Genomic DNA, 17,573 nt, shown 5'->3' with positions numbered 1-17,573 from the left:
GCGAAAAAGTCAAAATTTGACCGCTCCTAAAATGGCTGAAAACAACATAGAATAGGTTTTAGAGGCAGCGTAATAGCATACAAAGTGGGAATAAAGGCAAAAAAACCCCAAAAACCTCATAATTTAGCATGTCACAAAAATGGCCGATGAAGGCAATAGTATAGTATGGCGAAAAAGTCAAAATTTGACCACTCCTAAAAATGGCTGAAAACAACATAGAATAGCTTGTAGAGACGCGTAATAACATACAAAGTGGGAATAAAGGCAAAAAAAACCCCAAAAATCAAATAATTTAGCATGTCAAAAAAAATGGCCGATGAAGGCAATAGTATAGTATGGTGAAAAAGTCAAAATTTGACCGCTCCTAAAAATGGCTGAAAACAACATAGAATAGGTCTTAGAGACGCATAATAGCATACAAAGTGGGAATAAAGGCCAAAAAAGCCCAAAAACCTCATAATTTAGCATATCAAAAAAATGGCCGATGAAGGCAATAGTATAGTATGGCGAAAAAGTCAAAATTTGACCACTCCTAAAAATGGCTGAAAACAACATAGAATAGCTTGTAGAGATGCGTAATAACATACAAAGTGGGAATAAAGGCCAAAAAAACCCCAAAACCAAATAATTTAGCATGTCAAAAAAAAATGGCCAATGAAGGCAATTGTATAGTATGGCGAAAAAGTCAAAATTTGACCACTCCTAAAAATGGCTGAAAACAACATAGAATAGGTTGTCGAGACGCGTAATAGCATACAAAGTGGGAATAAAGGCAAAAAAACCCCAAAAACCTCATAATTTAGCATATCAAAAAAATGGCCAATGAAGGCAATAGTATAGTATGGCGAAAAAGTCAAAATTTGACCACTCCTAAAAATGGCTGAAAACAATATAAAATAGCTTGTAGAGATGCGTAATAACATACAAAGTGGGAATAAAGGCCAAAAACCACCCAAAGTCAAATAATTTAGCATGTCACAAAAATGGCCGATGTAGGCAATAGTATAGTATGGCGAAAAAGTCAAAATTTGACCGCTCCAAAAAATGGCTGAAAACAGAATAGAATAGCTTCTAGAAAGGCGTAATAGCATACAAAGTGGGAATAAAGGCCAAAAAACCCAAAAATCAAATAATTTAGCATGTCACAAAAATGGCCGATGAAGGCAATAGTATAGTATGGCGAAAAAGTCAAAATTTGACCGCTGCTAAAAATGGCTGAAAACGACATAGAATAGCTTGTAGAGACGCGTAATAACATACAAAGTGGGAATAAAGGCAAAAAACCCCCAAAAATCAAATAATTTAGCATGTCAAAAAAAATGGCCGATGAAGGCAATAGTATAGTATGGCGAAAAAGTCAAAATTTGACCGCTCCAAAAAATGGCTGAAAACAACATAGAATAGGTCTTAGAGACGCGTAATAGCATACAAAGTGGGAATAAAGGCCAAAAAAGCCCAAAAACCTCATAATTTAGCATATCAAAAAAATGGCCAATGAAGGCAATAGTAAGTATGGCGAAAAAGTCAAAATTTGACCACTCCTAAAAATGGCTGAAAACAACATAAAATAGCTTGTAGAGATGCGTAATAGCATACAAAGTGGGAATAAAGGCCAAAAACCACCCAAAGTCAAATAATTTAGCATGTCACAAAAATGGCCGATGAAGGCAATAGTATAGTATGGCGAAAAAGTCAAAATTTGACCGCTCCAAAAAATGGCTGAAAACAGAATAGAATAGCTTCTAGAAAGGCGTAATAGCATACAAAGTGGGAATAAAGGCCAAAAAAGCCCCAAAACCTCATAATTTAGCATGTCACAAAAATGGCCGATGAAGGCAATAGTATAGTATGACGAAAAAGTCAAAATTTGACCGCTCCTAAAAATGGCTGAAAACGACCTAGAATAGCTTGTAGAGACGCGTAATAACATACAAAGTGGGAATAAAGGCAAAAAAAGCCCAAAAAACCTCATAATTTAGCATGTCACAAAAATGGCCGATGAAGGCAATAGTATAGTATGGCGAAAAAGTCCAAATTTGACCACTCCTAAAAATGGCTGAAAACAGCATAGAATAGCTTGTAGAGACGCGTAATAGCATACAAAGTGGGAATAAAGGCAAAAAACCCCCAAAAACCTCATAATTTAGCATGTCACAAAAATGGCCGATGAAGGCAATAGTATAGTATGGCGAAAAAGTCAAAATTTGACCGCTCCTAAAAATGGCTGAAAACAACATAAAATAGTTTGTAGAGACGCGTAATAGCATACAAAGTGGGAATAAAGGCCATAAAAGCCCAAAAACCTCATAATTTAGCATGTCAAAAAAATGGCCGATGAAGGCAATAGTATAGTATGGCGAAAATGTCAAAATTTGACCGCTCCTAAAAATGGCTGAAAACGACATAGAATAGGTTGTAGAGACGCGCTGTTATGTGTCAGGCAGCGCCACATTGCTGTGTGTTTTTCCCCTGTTTTCTCTCTCCTCCCTTGTGTTTTTTCCAGGTGACCTGAGTGTTTCCACTTGTGCATTCCAACTGACTATCATCTGTGCAGAGGGGCAGGATGCTCATTGGTTCCCTCCACTCCAACCTGGCCAATCATCCGTCTGCATGGTTTTCAAAATGGATGCCTTCACAGAGTGCCACTCTCTCTTTTGTCCTTTTTTTGTTCTGTGTCTGAGCTGGCTGTGTCTTTTTGTGACCTGTGACCAAAACCAATTGCAAAAACTGTGTTTTTGCAATTGGTGAAGGGTTTGATGAGAGGGTGTGGACTTTAGGAAAGTTGGGGGTAGCCTTTACATTTTTCACACATGTAGAAAATCTCTATTTAGAAACACCAGGTTAAGTGATTTTTGTTACCCTGTTTTTTGTTTGTGAAAGCTGTTCTTTAGAGGGAGAAGGGAGTTGGGTTTTTGTTTCTAGTTTGTTTTCTGAGATAGTGGTTTAGTTAGGCCCAGTTTTGTTCTATTCAGTTATTTTCTTTGGCACATCCATCAGCTCCCATCCTCTCTCACATGTTGAGAAACCTTTGTTTGGTCACCAATAAATTACTTTAATTTCCACTTCTACTCTGCTTCGTCTTTCTTGCTTATTGTGTTACCGTCCCTTTGTTTAAAGGGAACATAACATGTGTCATAGCATACAAAGTGGGAATAAAGGCCAAAAAACCCCAAAAACCTCATAATTTAGCATGTCACAAAAATGGCCGATGAAGGCAATAGTATAGTATGGCGAAAAAGTCAAAATTTGACCGCTCCTAAAAATGCCTGAAAACAGAATAGAATAGGTTGTTGAGACACGTAATAGCATATAAAGTGGGAATAAAGACCAAAAAAACCCCAAAAACCACATAATTTAGCATGTCAAAAAATGGCTGATGAAGGCAATAGTATAGTATGGCGAAAAAGTCAAAATTTCACCGCTCCTAAAAATAGCTGAAAACGACATAGAATACCTTGTAGAGATGCGTAATAGCATACAACATGGGAATAAAGGCCAAAAAAGGCCAAAAACCTCATAATTTAGCATATCACAAAAATGGCCGATGAAGGCAATAGTATAGTATGGCGAAAAAGTCAAAATTTGACCGCTCCTAAAAATGGCTGAAAACGACATAGAATAGGTTGTAGAGACGCGTAATAGCATACAAAGTGGGAATAAAGGCCAAAAAAAACCAAAAACCTCATAATTTAGCATGTCACAAAAATGGCCGATGAAGGCAATACTATAGTATGGCGAAAAAGTCAAAATTTGACCGCTCCAAAAAACGGCTGAAAACGACATAGAATAGCTTCTAGCGACGCGTAATAGCATACAAAATAGGAATCAAGGCCAAAACAGGCCAAAAAAACTCATAATTTAGCATGTCAAAAAATTGGCCAAAAAAGCTCTTCACCCTTGCGGCTACTGGAGGGGTTGTGGGAGTTTGCTCAACCAGTCTACATGTGCTTTTTGGACTTGGAGAAAGCCTATGATCACGTCCGTCGGGGCGTCCTGTAGAGGGTACTGAGGGAGTACGGCGTGCCAAAGTCGCTTCTGCGAGCCATTCGGTCCCTGTATAACCATAGTGAGAGCTGTGTCCGCATACTCGGCATGAAGTCAAACACGTTCGCAGTCAGTGTTGGCCTCCTCCAGGGTTGTTTCTTGTCTCTGATCGTTTTTGATTTTGCATGGACAGGACCTCAAGTCACAGCAGGGGGGAGGAAGGAGTCCCGTTTGTGGAATTGCGTCTTAGCTTTTTGCAGATGATGTGGTTCTGTTATCTCCATCACACCGTGACCTCTAGCATGCACTGGGGCAGTTTGCAGCCGAGTGTGAAGCAGTCGGGATGAGAGTCAGCACCTCCAAATCTGAGGTCATGGTTCTCTGCTGGAAAATGGTGGACTGTTCCCTCTGGGTGGGGAGTGAGTTGCTGCCTCAAGCAAAGGAATTTAAGTATCCCAGATCTTGGTCATGAACGGAGCATGAGATGGAGAGACGGTTTGGTGCGGCATCCGCAACATCGCTGTTGCATCCGTTGCATCCGACTGTCGCAGTGAAGAAGAAGCTGAGCCAGAAGCGATTTAAGGAAATAAGGTCGTATGTTGTCAAACTGTAAGAAAAAAAAAATACTACAAAAGTCACAGTATAGGATATCATATAATTGTTCTAAAAATGGTCACGGTGTAGTGTGTCATAAAAATGAAATTTTAAAAAGAAATCGTATAGTATGACTAAAGAAGTCATTGAACAGCAAGTCACAAAAAAAGACCTCAAAAAAGTCAGAATATAATAAAATTGTTAAAAAAATAAAAAATTGCATAGCATGTTATAAAAACATACTAAAACATTGACATTATAGTGTCTCACATGAAAATGTACTAAAATGGTTCGAAAATAGTCCTGCCATCTTCTCCTAAATGCCTAAATTTTCCACTGACGTTGACCTCCCAGACCAGGATAAGACCATGTAAGACTAAGTATAACTATACAAACAAGACTCTGAGGGACAGTCGTTACCCTAAAAAGTCAATTAAACCCCCCAAAACATATGTCAGGCATTAACACAACACTGTGTTTAACGATTAATTTTTTTCCTTAACAATAACACTGTCGAGGATAGGCTTACACAACCGCACATTGTAAACATCAGAGTATAACCCTGCACATTTCTATCCACTTCATAATTTGTGACAGAGTGTGCATGGACAAGTACTCAGCCCGTGACCTCTGAATGAGAACACACTCTATTTGTACAGTAATAATGCTGCATTGCCCTCAGAGATACAACAGCCACCTCTGTATTAGACTACTGAGGAGGGGTTTATTAGTCACTACTCACAGCATTGATTTTTTAATTTTTTTTTACTCTGCTGAAAGCCTTCTCGTTGCTCCAATGCTGCATCTGTCCTTCTGCGTCTCCCTGAGGAGAATACCCTCATAACACATCGTAGATACGACCCCGGCTTTGCTCTGAATTATTAAACACACCCATATCAGATATTCTCATGCATATCTGCGTCCTGACAGTGGTGCAATATGAGTGTGTATTTGTGTGTGTTTGCACATGTACTCAGTTTTTAGCTCATGTTTCATGTTTGTATTGAATTAGGTCCGTCATGAATTCTGCTTTCTCTCTTACTCCGGCTGTCTTTTCTCATCTATAAATTAATGGTTTTTAACATGCGGGTAAAAATATAAAACATCAACAAAAGCTTCTCATAGTTGAATTAGCTGGCCTTCAATCAAAGAAGGGTCCATATTTATCTGAAAGTATCTTAGTATAGTATCTCATAAAAATGTACTACAAAATAGTCATGGTATAGTGTGTCATAAAAATATAATTTTAACAAGTCGTAGTACAACATGCCAAAAAATGTACCACAAACTATAGTCATGAAGATGTACTACAAAAAGTGTCATACTATTGTAAGTAAAAAAAATGTACTAAATAGTATTGAATGTCATAAAAGTAATAAAATAAGTTATTGTATTATCTGTCATGAAAATTTACCATAAAAACGGTAATATAAGATGTCAAAAGTGTACTAAAATAAGTCACGGTAGAGTATGTCATAAAAAGTACTAAAATAAGTAATTATATAGTCTGCCATTAAAGGATAATAATCTACCAAAAAGGTCACAATACAGTATATCAAAAAGAAGTCATTTTTAAGAAATCAGCAAAAATTATGCCATAAAATAAAGGAGTCGGTAAGTCCGCTTTTATCTTCAAGTATAAAATCACTTCAATAAATGGGAAAAATGTCTGAAAATGGTAACACGCAGATAGTGGACGGGGGGAGAATGCCATTGAGTCAGACTATCCGGGTCTTAACTCTACTAAAAAAAATGAATCTGAGGAACCTGTATGAAGATTATTCACGTTACGTTTGCTGTAGAAGTTAACTGCTAATTGCAGCTATTAAAGAGATCAACTTTAACCGATGAGATGTTTGATAAAAATACAGACGGTATAAACGACACATACACCAACGAACAAAATCACAAAACAACGTCAACTTTTTAAAAAATCACAGCAAGATTTATAGTTGGGCAGATGCTTAACAAGGCATGGTACTGACACGTCAAGTCAAATCAGAGCAGAGCATTGGTGAATTTACACATTTCATCAAATAAAAAAGCAGATCGGTAAGTAAGAATAAGACTTTTGCCACAGTGTACGTCTGTCTTAATAAAGTTTTCGGGGTAATATAAAAGCTTTTTAAATTTGGCGCTTTAGACGATTCTAATACAATGAAATCTGTAGTATTTAAGGATTAAATAGAATATATCGATGTGTCTCTACAGGCATAATCCCTCTAATGAGCTAGTACCTACAAATAGATAAAACATAATATATCAACTCTTCGGATTAATTCATTCAATACGTTGATTGAAATGCAGAATATCGAGGTAGACAGAATATTTTCTGCCATCGTCCACACTGATGTCACCTGCTCCCTTTCATCGAATGTTTACTGGGTGTCTCCTCGCCTCTCTGCAGTGTCAAGCCCTTTCGTCTTCACGCGTCTCGGCTTATTTTTCCTTCCATTGTTTCACGTCTTCTTCAGGAAACAAGTTGATATTGCCAAAGTCCCAATTTCCTCTATAAAGTGCAGCCTGAGCCGGCCTGTGGTACCCTGTCGCTCGTCCAGTTAACGACCAAATCATCCTGTCCATTATTTGTAATAATTGGTGTGTGTGTGTTCTTTATGAATGTGTGACTGTGTGTGTGTGTGTGTGTGACTCAGCTCCTTACAGCCAGCATGGAGTTGATCTCCCAGATGAGGTTGCGGAGTTGGTCCATGATCTGCTTCAGCTGCTGGTTCTTCTGCTTCAGCTTCTGCAGGAAAAGGAGACAAAAAGAAAACAATTTATATTTTTAAATAGGGAATCCCAAATATGGCGTCTTTTTATGTGCTCAAACAATAAAACTAAAGGTTTACAAAAGACCAAAAGGTCAAATAACCTACAAAACACAAAGCAATTACATTTGAGCAGAAAACAAATACTTCATGGCTTACATGATGTTAAAGTGGCACATGCTGTAGGACTGGTATTGAAAATCCCCGCTGCTGTATACACGTTTCTTCCTATCGGCTTCACTTAAGCATCATGCTATCAACACAGCACAAACATCACACTTCCTACACCACTGTGAGTCCCTGTAAATATCATTTACTTCACCAAATTACTGAGAAAAACAGGTTCCAGATGTAATCTTGTTCCTAATGACTGCTGCTGTTCTGTTGCTGGCATAAGAAAATGAACAGGGAGGTTTTTCCCAGCAGGAAGTCCTGTGAGAAACAATGAAGATTCTGTTTCCTGTCTTCAAATTTAGTATTAGCCCAAGCTATTGTTACTGTTATGAAAACAATCTAAACCAGTGGTTCCTAACTGGTGGGTTGTGGTCCAAAAGTGGGTCAAAGGTCCATTCTGAGTGAACTTAAAGTGACTCCTGAACGCATCAAAGTGTAAAAACACACTCTATTTTACAAGTACAGACCTACAGACTTTGTGAAGCGCCTCATTTATCATGTCAATCTGTTTATTTCCAATACAGCAACTAGTTTATTGTTCTTGGTATTATTTGGCCTGTTAAACTGCTGTGGCTTTGCAATGTTTTTATGTCACCGGCCTTGAAGCAATAATGCGCACTTTTGTAGTTGTAATGCTATATATTTACAGAATTTTTGGGAATTGCACATTATTCTATATTCACATTATTCTCTGTAACATGTTTTATGTCACCGTGCTGTAAAGCCCTTGTGTTTACATTTTGAGAAATATAATTGAATATGTGGTAGCTTATTTTATGATTGGGCCTATACTTAATGACTAAAGAGAATTCTGGATCTCATGGCTGGACCAGTTGGGAACAACTGATCTATACACACGTTTCAAGGTTATTATGCTCCAGCAGTGGCCTCTAGCTCACCTGCTAGAGCGTCCGCCCCATATGTCGAGGCTTTGGCAACAACCGAGGTTTGATTCCAGCATGTGGCCCTTTGCTCTGTATCTTTCGCCCACATTTCCTGTCATTCTACAGCTATCCTAATAATAAAGGGAAAAATTCCCCCCAAAAAATCTTTAAAAAATTAAATAAAATATGTGTTTCAAGAAATGCCAAAAAAAGACCAAGATATATAAATATGGATGACATGACATCTTGATCGCCTCCTGGTGGCCGCCTGCAGTAAAGCTCACAAACGGCGCCCCCTCCATGTTCGCGAATGAAACATGGGCTGAACGACAAATATGGTCGATCCATAATTTTGTTACGTTTGGTTAAAATGAGTCATTTGATGCTATAAAAAAGGGGATCTGACATAATGTTTGACCGTTGTGTGTGCCAGTGTACTCGTGAGCATGGCGCTGCTCGGGATTAGTTGGATGATGGGAACTCAATACCATGGACATGGCTACTGTGCAGACTCTGTGCAGATACGATGGCAGCAGCCACAGTTAAGATATTTGGCTTCATTTTTGATAGTAAGTGGACACGCATTGTCTGTCTTTAAATACAGTTATTGACTCATCCTGCTTTGGGACAACAGCTACGTTGTTATACTATCACTTGCCACCAGTCTGCTGGTAGCTACAGTGATTTTTTCCGGTAAAAATATGCTTGTTCGGTGGACTTTTCACCCAGCAGACTCCTTGGTCAGTGAGTCAAAAATATATTTTCATACACAGGGTGCTTTGATCTTAATGCTAATCTTAGCATACTAACTTGACGGTGCTGGGAGGCTGATGTTTGGCAGGAATAAGGCCAGTGAAGTCTCTCAAACTTGGTGCTGACTAATATGGAACGATTTCCAAATGCAGCTTAGATGGAGATTTATAGAATTTGTGGCTGTGATGACAAAGAGTCACAGAAGTTACCAATGGTTTCACTGAAAAGGGGGCAAATATTAGCGTATCCACTCGACTGTCATGTTTCCATCACTGCCGATTGGAGCTGGAGCTGATAACCTCTGGCTCCTGCAGAGTCATTCATCACGGGAATAAATGCCAATTCTAACCTTTACCACAAAAGACAAAAAACAGATGTTGGGTGTTTGTGTTTTTGTTTTGTTTTTTATTCAGTGGGAAAGCAGCTAAAGAAAAATATTAAAAACACCTGCCTTCTCCTTCCCAGTTGTATGGGGTGGCAAGGTTAAATAAAAGTTTAAATACCACATTTCAACCTGTGAAACCTGAGCAAATAGGCTTCAGTTCTTAAAAAACAAACAAACAAACAAAAAAAACATAGGGAAAAGGTAATGAGAAACTTGAGAAGAAATGTCCCAAAAATGAGCAAAAACAATACAGTACAAAAGGACAATAATTATCTGAAAATTAGAATAAAAAAAAGGCTTAAGAAAAATAACAACAAACAAAATGCCCTGAAAAAAAAGGAATAAAAAATTGTAATAATTCTGTTAAATAATTTTAAATATACAATTTTGATAATATTTTCTCTTTGGTTTTAAAAAAAATACTGTTCCAAAGCTACTAATTAATTGCAATTTGTGGAACATTTCTTGCCAAGTTACTAAATGCCCTTTTAAAGTATAATTTCAAAACAAAGCAAACCAATTTGCTTGGTGTTTGAAGGTTTAAATACTTGTGAAGACGTCTGAACGAAGCACAAAAAAGTGATGCCAATCCAAAGGGTTAACTTCATGCATGTCATTACATTTCGTCCTTTAACATACAATACATTAAGTGAGTGAGTACTTCTTTCAACTTCATCAATCCAAGCCGCCGCTAATCGCTAAACTAACACATCTGGCCTGCCTCAGGTACATCACAGAGGAGCAAACAACCCAATCTCCCCGTCAGTCACTGAGGGCTTTGTCTGCTGATTGCTCCTGAATGCCCCGCGAAGATCTCTAAGTCAACAGCTGCTGTGGACTGAAGTACCTCATCGCCCGAGCTTTACACATAAACAAATAATAGCTCCAAACTGCTGCTGCTGCTGCTGCTGGAGAGTCAGAATAAAAACAGGTACAGCTGCCAAATGTGCGCCGCCTTTGAACGAGCAAAACATCTACATTTGAAGGTTCGGGCAAATTTAGCAACGGCAGTACATCACAGCTACTTACTGAGCTGCTTTTCTTGTGATAGATAGCCGGAGAGAGAGAGAGAGAAAGAGGAGAGCTCCTTCACTCAGGAGCTACTGTATCTGCAGTGCAGTGAAATCTATTAAGATTAAATCCATCTCACTCGCTCGGTAACACTCCTTTAGCCATGACTAATTACCAGCCATTTTTGCAGCGCAGATAACACCTTGAGCAATCGATTTCACACAGCTCTCTTAATATCAACTGTTTAGCTGATTGTCCTTGAAGATATTCCAGAGTGGAACATTTGGAGGCTTTCCAGTCTCTCTCTCAGGGGGGCTCTCAAGCTCTCTCACTCTTTTCTCTCTTCTCTTTCTCCCCGCCTTTTTCTATCTCGCTCCGGCTTCCACTTTAATTCTCTGTGTGTGTGTATTGCACGAGATATGCCTCATTACCCTGACGAGCAAGTTCTTGAAATAACTCGGTCGTTTACTGAGTATTAATGAGATGATACCATGAGCCTTTGTAATTTCAGTCAAACACTTTTTAAACAAGGAATACAACACTCAACCTTTTTTTTAAAAAGTGAAACATTTCTTTTTTTTTTCGGTAAAAAAAACTGCAATCACAGATATATTTTTCAAGCAGCTTTGTCTTCAAAGGCAAATTTTGTTACTTCTGAATCCAGATTCTTCCAAGAAAATCTACTCTCCTCTTTTCTTTGAAACCAGACATGAAATTTTTCACAGTGGAAATAAGACTACGGAGGCAGCGAAGCCTTCACGGCATGTTCATCATAAAAGGCTCGCTGGCATATCTTGATATATGAATAACAAGGCTGCTATTATCACAGAAATTGTTCTGCAACCTCGGGGAGATATAATTCCATTCATAACCTTGTAATTAGCGTAACTCTAATCCTTCACACCTATAATGGGATGTTTGGAGAAAAGGGTATACTACAGAGAACAAAGCAGAGAAAAGGAGCTCTGAACCATCTCTTTTTTGTCTGGAGAACAAGGCTTTTACACACACATACACATGAAAACACCTCTTGAGGAATCTGGAGGATGCACTCTCTCATTTCTTGGCCTGCCACTCAGCGGCTCGGCCCCACAGTAATGTTTTGATGCCTTCTCAATCCGCAGTAGGCCTCTTCTGACACGCTCTGACACGGCATCGGCCGCGGCAGGGTGGCCAGTCAACAACTCATGAAAGTAAACAAGGAAGCGCTGTCTGAGCTGCTGTCTCTGAAGGCCTCCTGCAGACTGGCAGACTGCCTACCTGCTTCATATAACCTAAAGATGCTGGCAGACATCGGTGGATTGGCGGAGGAGAGAGTGGAAAAGCACAGTGACCCGAGATGGAGTGAAAATGGGGGATTGGCACGCACAGAGGAGATGCAGTGATGTGTGTACGTGCGTGTGCAACTGTGCAAGCGTTTATGGTCTGATGTGCGTGTGTGCGTGTTTGTGGCTGCACATGAAAATGTCTGTGTGGGTTTGCGTGTGTGCGGATCAATCTGTGTTATGGATTCAATCCATTGGATTGGTATCGGCGCCAATACTGACCTTATTAAGCAGAACGGGTGTCGGCCAACAATGACCAACCCACAGTTTTCTGTTTCACTCACTTCATTTGCTGCAGTGAGCAACATTACTGCGGATGGGGGCTGCAACTTATTACAGTTTTCATTATGGATCAATCTGATGACCATTTTCACAAACAATCATTCTAGCTTCTAGTCAATTATCTATAAAATATTTTGGAAATTTCCACAAAAAAGATAACTTCCCTAAATTAATGTCTTTGATTAACTTGTTTTTTTCTGAACAACAGTCCAAAACCTAAAAATATTCACAATATCACATTTTGTGAGCAAGAAACATTGAATGTTAAAGGTTCTTAGTGCAACATTTAGAGCACAGAAATAACAAGAAAACCACTATTTGCCGTGTGAAGATACAGTGGAGTAATGGCGTCCTGAGCAGAGAATAAAGTCATGCTCTTAATGTGTGTTGTATTCTGAGCTTCTCTGTGGTTTGTTGTGGTGAGAAGGTCTGGCCGCATGGGCATGTTAGTGCATGTGTGTCGCTGTGAGCGTGTCCTACCGACTAGCTTATTGCCACTATTCTACACTGTACTGCTGTTACTGTGATATGTGAATGACACCGTCACTGAAGCATAGCACCCACCCTTCGCTTCTTCGCCGGTTAACATCATTAGCTCAGTCAGCATTGTTGCCATTGTTAGCATTATTTATAGATATAGCGCTGTTAGCTCCTAGCCTGTAAGCCATTTCATCGATGAGAACGGTGCGCAGACAATCCAACCCTAGACTCCGAATGATCAATATGTTCCGAGTGTTGCATAGAGCTCATTTACAACCCCCGGAAAAAAAAACCCAAAAAACATTTGACCAGAAGATAAGAAGGCAGCACTTCCATTTGATAATGACATTTACAATAAACAAAGGTTATCTAATCAATAAAATTCACTCCATATAGTTTTTCTAAAACTACATTTAGACTTAGACGTTTTCGGTTTAGTTCTAAGAAACCCCCTACTGGCTCCTATTTCAAAGTAAGTATACTCCCGTTAGAAGACAAATCATAAGTGATGTAAATAGCCTGTACGGGGATTGGTTGAACACACAAGCCAATGCAGCACCTTTTTTTAAAAGCCCAGTAAATGACACAAAAGACAAACAGCAGCTCATAATGAGAAAAAATGGAAGAAAACACAAACAAATGGACTGACAGTGAAGTCCAGGCTTCACTGAGCATACATGCAACGGGGAAAATAGAATGTGATTTTACTTTTCAAAGCGAAAGAGACGTTGCTACACCAACTGCCAGCCAAACTTACGCCACTTCAGTATTCCTATTGCCGGTGCAAATGCAAACAGAAAAAAAGGCCCTTGAAGGTTTGTAGTTCTCAGGGGAGCTCCTCAGTGGGCAACTCAAGGAGATCTCGATCTGTTTGGTTCACAAACACCTTATTTTGACTTTTTACTGGGAGGTTGTTTTGGAACATTGCATGGAAGGTTGATGAAGTAGGTGTGCACACCTAATATGTGTGTGTGTGCGATCTGAGAGGGTCATTAAAACGAAGTGTCCGACCGCAGGAAGCTCTCAGGTGCACTTACAGCACATCTGGGCAGAGGACAAGCCAGGGTGAGATCTGTTTTTCAAAAACAGTCTAGTTGCAAGCAAAGCAGGTCTTGTAAACAAAAGTCACATGGACTCATAAGTAGTTTGTTTATTGGACAGAGTTTTGGCAACCTGTCATCTCAAGAGATTAAACATTTTGGCAGCAGGGGGGAGTCAGAAACAAATCCGATTCCAGTCCCTGTAACTTCAGCTAAGCCTGATGGACATGTCAGAGTAGCTGTAATTTATGTCTGATTCATATCCACAAAGAACCAATTCCAAAAAAAGAAGTTTAGCATAATGTCACTGAAGTCACACTGCAGTTTGACCTACATTAGTTTAATTTTCTTACCTTGACAAACAGATGTCACTTTTCCTAGTTCATGCAAAAGTGGAGCTGAACATCAATCAGCAACAATTTTGATAAATGATTTAACATTAAGTCATTTATACAGCAAAAAATCCAAACAGTATTTTGTTTCAGCGTCCTGATCGTGAGGATTTTCTGCTTTTTTTGTATTTTGTTACAGCAAAGTGGTTATATATGAGAGTTTGACTGATGGTCAGACAAGTCGTCACTTTGGGCTTGAGGAAAATGTGATGGACATTTGTCATTTCACTTTCTGATATTTTAAAAGAAAATATTTAGCAGATCAATCAATAATAAAAAAATAATCTTTAGTTGTGGCCCGATTTAGAACATAATGAAGACAGTTTATGTGAACTCATATTTAGAGAAAAACAAAGGGTATATCAATCGAATTTTCATAAATTGATTAATTAGATGAGTTATTTAATCAAAAATAATGCTAATGCTCTTTAGTATTTCAGATTGAATATTGAATATTGAATATTGAATTGAATATCTATGCTTTAAACAGTTAAAATGGTATTTAGAGAAAGAAAGATATTTGAAGATGTCAATCTTTTTAGTTTTTGGCCATTTTTCTCCATTTTTCTTTCTTTACATATTAAACTAAAACTAATCAGTAAATGAAAATGACTTTTTGTTGCACCAAGCCCTATCTAAAAGCAGAGATAATATTTTCAAGTTTGGAGGCTATTAGAATGCATTCAATATGTTCGTTCAGTTTGTCATAGCGCCACACTGTCTAACTCACAGCAGTGTACTCTGGGCACAGACAGAGCAGCAGAGTGGCAGGCGCAGCGAAAGTGAAACTTCACTTTGTTTATTCATTTAGGAATAGATTGCTCTATTTCTTAGAACAACAGCTCTCTCATTTTGTGTTGTCTATTATTTTTCCAACCTGAAATCAGCTGTGTTCCCCAAAAAACCATGCTGGACCATACCTGTGGCACGTCAGCTCAGCAACATAAAGTTTGCTTTCACTCACCTCACAACAGCTGCTCCTCTAATCCATCGCTCACCAACAACTGATGGACTGATCAAGTCTAAAAACCGGGATTTAAACTCAACAAACTGCTAATCAGGAAAGACGTAAAACTTAAGTGTTCTGCTTACGCTGTGTTCCCAGAACCGCAAAAAACCTCCAAATTCAGAGGGACACACACAAGAAAACAATGTGCATTGATGTGCCCCTTAACCCATTACAGCTATATGCCACACATAGATTATATTTCTGTGGAAAAAAACTGAGTACGTACAGTACTTGAAATTTCTCTGTTAATCACTTGACTTGTATTTCAAACATTAAGAAACACAAATCACACTTGTCTTATTTGTTAGCATTTAGCATCTAGCACTGATCAGTACGTCATTTCATGCTGCATTTCTATTGGTCGGACAGTAGATGTAGGTCGTAACAGCAGTCACACAGAGAGATGGTCATCTCAAATGACAGAATATGTCAGAATTTTATACCAAACTGTCTTTGATCACAACACCATGACAACGCCCTTCCTTGAACCTCTCTCACTGTGCAATATAGAACCACCGTTTTAGAGTAACAAACAAAGATATCGCCACTTTCCTTCACACTGGTCATCTCGTCTGGGACGGCCCAAAATCCCACAGTGCATACCAGGCTTTAAAGAAAAGTCATCTTCTGAGTCACAGGCCGAGGAGAGCTTAAATCCATTATGGTATAACTCATCAGTATCTGCAGCTTTTATCCTGACAGTATCTGATGCTTTGCTCGCCATCAACTTTAAAACAACCCTATCAGTTTGGATCTCCGTGATAAAACATCCGTACAGAGATGGGTTGTGCATAGAGGAGCTGAGGACAGCAGCTCCATCATTAGCTGCAGACTTTAAACACAGAACAATAGGAAAAGGGGACGGAGAGCTCTTCGCTATGAGGACAGACGACAGTTTGTGTAAATGACATGGATGAAGAGCTGTTACTCCATCGTTCTGTGCTTCACCCTGTCTGCCCTCTTCACGCTCCCTTCATCATGCGCCCTTTCTCCCCTCCTTGTCCAAATCAGATCAAAGAGGCTGTCCTCAGTCGAAGGGTGTAAGACAGGAGGGGAAGAAGAAAAGGCTGAATTTTTCAACGAAACCTCTTTATTAAAATTCTGCTCCAGTGAAACTTTACCACGAGAGGAGCTCAAACTGCTGTATCTCTCTCTTTCTCTGTGTCATGTCAAGACAGATCCTGGCTCAGGCCACCAAAAGAGATTCCCCGACCTGAAATCCATTAGTCACAAAATATATTCATGCATTCACATCACGTGGCCCATTGGAGATTTCTTTCAACTAAAAGTGAACTGATTTTTCTAACTTAATACATCACTGCTCGAAATTCGTTCGATACCACATCGAATGCAACTCAGCACAACATGATAATCTGTAAACACTTGGGATTTGTCAAATGTAGGCCATCAAACAACAGGGCGTCTACAGGCTTATCAGGCTTGATAATTGGCATCTCTATATTAATTAATTCTTTTGCATTATCTCCACATTAAAGCCGATTGGGGAGGGTTTTTTTTTTTTATCCATTTGACATTATAGAAAAATGAAGCTAATCTTGTAATTATATTATTATATGAATAAGATGAGGTATTCATCTGCTTTTTAGCCATTTAACCCGTTTCATCTACGATTAAAAACATGACCACCGTGCTCTCAGAGCACATTAAGAACCCTGGCGATGCTTTTTGATGAGGAGCTTTGAGATAATGGCGGGGAAGAAACGACTCAGATTAAAAAATACACACACACACACGAGTAGAGAGGAGGAATATAGCAAGTGGAGCGAAGACGTGCCTTCACTCAGGATTCCTCTGCTAATCCGCCCTGTCGCTGGCGACTCAAATCGCAGCTTTGACTCCGACGGATCTGGCTGGGAATTACAAGTGTAAGTGTCTGTGAGTGAGGAGAAGGGATTAGGGAGAGGAGAGGAGAGGAGAGGAGTAAGAAGAAAAGGAGGAGAGGGGGTAAGGAGATGAGAGGGGGGACTATATATACAAACATATGGAGGATTGGTAAAGAGGTGAGAATACAGAGGGGACGAGAGGAACAGGAATGGGAAGAAGAGCCTGGAAGGAGGAAAAGATATGGGCGCAATAAAATGGTGGAGAGGAGATGAAACAGGAAGAAGAGGAGGAGAGACAAGAAAAGGGGAGGAGGGAATACAGAGAAAAGGAGACAGAAATGGAGGAGAGAACAAGGGAGAAAAAGAGTCTATATCTCCTTTTATTACTGTTTCAATGTCTTTATCTGTCGCTGAGATAAAGGAATACAAACGTATCTGTTTTACTTAACCTTTCCAGGTTCCATTTCAAAATAAAAGTCCTCTGACAACATTTCTGTCTACAGAATCCCATCAGTTGTTGACACAAAGCATTTTGCTGTGAAACATTTGCCAGACTGTGTTATTGGCAGTACAGGAGCTTGCAAGTCTTCATAAATGAGCAGAGCATGTACTTATGTGGGAATACTGTTCTCATAGCAGCATGCAGCC

At 39.2% G+C, this 17,573-nt stretch overlaps 1 protein-coding gene across 2 annotated transcripts in view; it reads right to left on the bottom strand.

Moving 5' to 3' along the window:
- Positions 1-6,501: 6,501 nt before the first annotated feature.
- med30 (mediator complex subunit 30) overlaps positions 6,502-17,573 on the bottom strand; it is a 48,805-nt gene continuing 37,733 nt past the window's right edge. For both annotated transcript variants that reach the window (XM_042507235.2, XM_088090359.1), the window contains one exon: positions 6,502-7,324. In XM_042507235.2, coding sequence (XP_042363169.2) covers positions 7,229-7,324 — 96 coding nt within the window. In that variant the 3' untranslated portion in view covers positions 6,502-7,228. The remainder of the gene's footprint in view (positions 7,325-17,573) is intronic.

This window comes from Plectropomus leopardus, chromosome 17, assembly GCF_026936395.1.
Source record: "Plectropomus leopardus strain MGB_pleo_1.0 chromosome 17, ASM2693639v1, whole genome shotgun sequence".
NCBI classification, from domain to species: domain Eukaryota; kingdom Metazoa; phylum Chordata; class Actinopteri; order Perciformes; family Serranidae; genus Plectropomus; species Plectropomus leopardus.
This window is presented reverse-complemented; position numbering and strand designations above follow the sequence as displayed.